Raw genomic sequence first — 5197 nt, 5'->3', positions numbered from 1 at the left:
TGTTCACACAAATGCCTCATCGCTAAAGCCCCTCTCGGGTGGACAGGACATACAGGCTGCCAACAAACCTGGACTTAGTCAATACTGATTTATTCTTATAGCCTACGCTCTGGCCAAAACTGCGGTGAATTCCTCTAAACTTGAATTCTTAAGAATGCATGGTGATATTGGCTTTATCACAATATGGAGAATGTGATTTATCGGGATATGGCAAATGAATGGGACATCAGAAGGTGATCAGAATATCTGGGACCGACAATTAGGCGAATAATTTTAAAAGTTAAGTGAACTTGTTTGCGGGTTGTGACTCCACTAGCGCCAGTTGGGTATGGCAAGGTCCGTGCACTTGCCATATCTTAGCCTAAGTGAGTCCAACTTTGATCTTGTAGTTTTTATTAATATGATGGAGAGCAAAGATTAAGCAAAACATCGCCATAAGCCTATCTATAAAAAAAAGATTGAGGACAAGCATGGTGACCTATTAGGCTTCGTCTGATTCTTTATCACACTGATAAAATAGTATCTTGTCACTCATCAGTCATTGATTCACTTTGTCCGCAGAAATGTAGGCTAGTGGATCTAAGCGGGTTCTGGTAGTTTTAGTGGACTGACGCCTGTGTGACTCGTTCCTCTCTTGCAGGTGTCTGGTTCAAGTTCATCCCAAAAGCGACAGAGAAGGACTTCACTTTCCCCCTCAAGTCCACGGGAGCTATGAGCGGACTGCGCAAGCCCGTCACGATGGGACTGGTGCTACTGATGTGCACTCTTACCGGCCACTGTGGCGTGAGCGCGCCCACGGCGGCCCCGACGGCGTCCGGCAGGGACGCGCAGAGCCTCAGGCGGATAGCGGACATCGTGAGACACGTGGAGGACAGCCGGGGTCGGAACAGCGCAAAAACGGTTTCCCCGATAACGTCCCCGGTGAGGCAGACTCCGGCGGAGCCAAGGGATTTACGCAACCTCAAATCAGACAGAGGGGATCAAATTATCGGTGAGTGGCGTCTTGGCATCTGGGCGGCACCCGTGGATTTGGAGAGGATGCTGTATAAGCAGGGATGCAGAGGAATATACACCCACCTTTTTGCGCTGATTCAAATTGTAAACTCAGAATGTATCATAGTAATATCAAACTGATGTAAGTTGGGGCTTGGCTTTAAGGAGAACATTCATGTTTTTATGGAAGTGTGATTAGTTTATATTGGTGGTTGGTTGCCTTATGATGATCACTCATGAGTGGAAGTCATAGTTTACCCACTTTTTATTTACCACTAACGAGGTGGTGAAAGTCCACTTTGAGAAGAGTAATCGCTATAATAATGAATTCGCGCACTGTCATTCCAATATCTGCAGAGCTCTAATCTGTTTAAAGACTATTAGGTTTGAACATGCAGTTTTGAAGCTGACATCCTTTTCCATCCTCTGATCTTCAACAGAAATATTCCCCAGAGACCTCAGAAGGAAACAGAAGTTTCTACAACACTTAACAGGTAAGGCATGAGCCTCATTGGAACCCATTGTAGCACTGTGCTTATGTGACTGGTGTGTGTATGTGTGTGTGTGTGTGTGTGTGAGAGAGAGAGAGGGAGAGAGAGAGAGAGAGAGAGAGAGAGCAGAATGTATGAAAGAAAGAGAGACAGATGTTGGGGGGCGCAAGGGCAAGAAAGTCAGATATAAGAGTCAGGAGTTATAGCCTTGGGTAATGGCAATGTAATGGATGTTAGGTCAGGTGGCTGGAGACCTGGAACTCATCTGAAAACCTGCTCTCTTTCAGGTCCTCTGTACTTCAGTCCCAAGTGCAGGAAGCATGTGTACAGACTCTACCACAACACCAGGGACTGCACGATACCTGCATGTAAGTAACCTGCAACCACACTCACCCCATAATGAGATACTGTACGCTCCTACTGGTTGATACCAATACAGCGTGTCTAAAAAGCCTCCGCCTCACATGTATATTTTCTAAGTGTCTTCCATTTCATCTTCTCTTTTCAGACTTCAAAAGATGTGCGCGGCTTCTCACGCGGCTAGCGGGCAGCCCACAGTGCACAGAGGGGTAGCGCACACAAGGTATACCAGGTCTATTTCCCATTCAATCTGTCATGAACGCTTCATTTCAATGAGAGGAGATGTGTGCGCAGGACATATAGTCAAAGTCCTGGTGTGTTGTGATTGTTAGACGAAGGAAAACAAAGAGTGCAGGGGGGCCAAATACATCTGTGGTATCATGCGTGTGTAACAACCCAGTTAAAAGAGCACGTGACAAGGCATGCAAACTGAAATACATATGGCACCACTGGAATATAGCATGTGCCAATAAATTGCATCATGCATCAGACAGATATGAAGCTAAAAATGAGAGAGATTACGACTGACTCCTATGCAAGCATAGGGCTAACACAGAGTAATACAAGTGACCTTTTCGGAGGTTACTTAGCAGAAAATCCTGACTAAATCAATCAATGACATTGTTACATGTTGTTCAATTGCGGTGTCCTAAACTACAAACAGATGCACTTTTTTCTAGGCCGTTTAAGTTTTTCAGTGCAGAGACAATGTTTTTCTCAGTCTTAGACATACATCGAGACAATTGTTGAAAGCAGTGATATGTGTGCTGTGTCAATACATAACTGCGGCACAGCAAGAGCAGCACAAGTTTGGCAAATCGCTTCGCCTCTTGATTTATTTTTCATGATTCTTTCTGGAGGGGAAAGAATTTTTCGGGCGCTGCCAAGTCTTGAGACAGCACTAAAATTTCACTTCCTCTTCATTATAGGTTGAAGCCAAACCCGAGCTATCCAGAAGAAAAAACCTCTGAAAACTGAAGTGCCTTGGACAGTAACAGGGAAGCCTAACATACTCTGACCAGCCCCGACTGCTATTAGGCACAGTATTCTCCTCCAGAGTGGTCTGTTCTACCGAGGCATGGATTACTACCACCCACTGCCCTGCCTGGCCTTGACGGTGGGCCGCCACCACTTGTTCCCACAGGCGGAAGCGACCAGGCAACAACAACAGACCAAGATATAGATGGTGAAACAGAAGAAGAAAAACAAAGGGGTAGAAGAAAAAGAACCAGTGGCTGACAAAACCGATTTGGGGCCTTTTTAGGGGCCGGGCAGCTCTGCTGCCGGTCCCTCTTGTATTTTCCAATGTTATTATTTTTCTGCTTCTTCCTACAAGGAAATCTGCCTTCCCATGCATGAAAATAAACACAACTTTGCACACAGGTCAAGTCCTATGCCAAACTTTCTCAACTGGCATTGTGGGCTAATAGTCCTGATGGTGGCGCTACAGCAACCATCTAAAGTTTAAAACTTTGAAAATTCATAACAAATCAGTCGTACGTGCTACGACTTTGCAACTTTAACCAAAATGTAGGCCCAAGTGAGCAGAAATGTTCCGATGCTTCGAGCTAGCAGGAATTATGAAGTTTGATTTTTTTTCTCAAAAACTGTAAAACTATCTCCTCCCATATTTTTTGTTCAATTGACACCAAACTTGCTACACAGTATCTTCAGACTGTCCTCCACAAACAATCCAGTCAGATTTTTGAATGATCAGAAATTGAGCCCACAGTGCATCAAAATGTTTTACTGTAAACGGTACTGTAAACAGCTACTGCAAATTCTCGCTAAATAAATCTCCAATGTTCATGAAAATAAATGGCAAAATTTTGCTGTCATGGTAGATGAAGTGTGATAAATTTCATAATTGTATCTCAAAAATTGAATTTTTGACTGTTTTGAATTCTATCCTCATGTAAACTATTGCAGTCAATGGAAATAGAGCTTCTTTAAACATCAGTTTTTGGCTTATGGAGCAATCAATCTTTGTTAAAATAACTTACAGACATCTCTATGTTGTCTAGATGAAGTACACAAATTCTCAGATTTTTGTCTTGATAACTGAATTTTTGACACTAGTTTGAAATCTGCCTTTACATCCATGGACAGCTGTTATCAGGCACCCTGGTGGTTGCCTAAGTCTGAGTGTGAAGTCACCTCATATTTGCCTGCTTCACAGGTAGCTCAACTCGATAGGGACTTGCCATTGGTGGCAAAGGTTGTGAGTTTGAGTCCCAGGTAATGCACATGCTTATGCCTACACAGGCATTGTACTGTGTGGATTAGAGACTCATGATTTCAAAGATACTTCAAGGTTTAATGATAATTTTGGTCCGGACAGGTGTGCTGATGGACCCTCATGTATTTCTCATTTGTCTTCCTCTTCCTATTTTTTCTCTTCCTATTTTTCCTCTTCATCCTCCTCTTCCTCCTTCTTCTTCTTCTTCTTCTTCTTCTTCCTCAAAATGCCCGGCCCCGACTCACCGCTGCGCAGCAGCTATAATTCCAGCTTTTTTTTTCCAAAACAAAAAGGGATTTTTTTTTGTTCATTTCCTAAAGCAAAGAACAGAATCCAAATGTAAGTAGTATTTTTAGTACGGGCATGGCATGCCTTCTGCAATCGGTTGCGGTGTCTTCATGTTTTGGGTTGAGCCCGCCACCTCTTCTCTGCACTACCTATATTACTGGACAAACGGCTCTCTCAGACCCCAGCAGTCACGGCATTCCTTCACCCACTTGTGCTCACACTGAGAACTGTGATTAAATTATTAACCGCATGAACATTTCTTTGCCTCTTGATGTCTTCGCAAGACATATTGAAAACAGAGACGCTATCTTAAGTGGTGGTTGCAGTCAAAAAGTTGTAACTCGCAGCCCTCCTGTGACTCTTGGTTGAGTGTGGTACATTATATATTTATATATTCAAGTTGTCACAAGTTTCCGCTGTACATAATGTAGGCTATGAACATTTTAACCCAGTGCAATATGTACATATTGTAAAACAAAGCATAAGAGGAATCCATCTAACTACCATAAATTAAAGTGTTTGGCATATAACAAATGGGTGTTAAAAACATATATATTTAAAAATGAAATATATTTAAATAAATTATAAGATTGGTACAAATATGAATGGTGTTTGTTTTTGCAGTATTTTCCCTTACATTCTCAGCTGTAAATTTGAAATGCCCCCTGAATGACAAAATGACTGGACCAAGTCCTGGGACAAGAGTCTTTGGCCGGTCAAACCTCCACTGGCGTATTTATAGAGAGACCGTTTAAAAAGGTCACATCGCAGAATGGGAAATGTTGTTTTTTAGCGGCAGCGGTAATTTGCAAATCTACTCCAACAT

General features: G+C 42.9%; 1 protein-coding gene across 1 annotated transcript; it reads left to right on the top strand.

Annotated features, from left to right (window-relative positions):
- The first annotated feature begins 711 nt into the window (after positions 1–711).
- Positions 712–2057, top strand: alkal2a (ALK and LTK ligand 2a). Its single transcript, XM_071532267.1, has 4 exons — positions 712–991; positions 1434–1487; positions 1772–1852; positions 1993–2057. The coding sequence occupies exons 1-4, from the start codon at positions 712–714 to the stop codon at positions 2055–2057; spliced, it is 480 nt and encodes a 159-aa protein (XP_071388368.1).
- The last annotated feature ends 3140 nt before the right edge of the window (positions 2058–5197 follow it).

The sequence above is a fragment of the Centroberyx affinis genome, unplaced genomic scaffold (genome assembly GCF_046629955.1).
Source record: "Centroberyx affinis isolate AG114_WGS23_722 - 3 ecotype Tasmania unplaced genomic scaffold, CSIRO-AGI_Caff_v1 ptg002183l_1, whole genome shotgun sequence".
NCBI lineage: Eukaryota > Metazoa > Chordata > Actinopteri > Beryciformes > Berycidae > Centroberyx > Centroberyx affinis.
The sequence above is the reverse complement of the archived record's forward strand: the minus strand, read 5'-3'. Positions and strand labels throughout refer to the sequence as shown.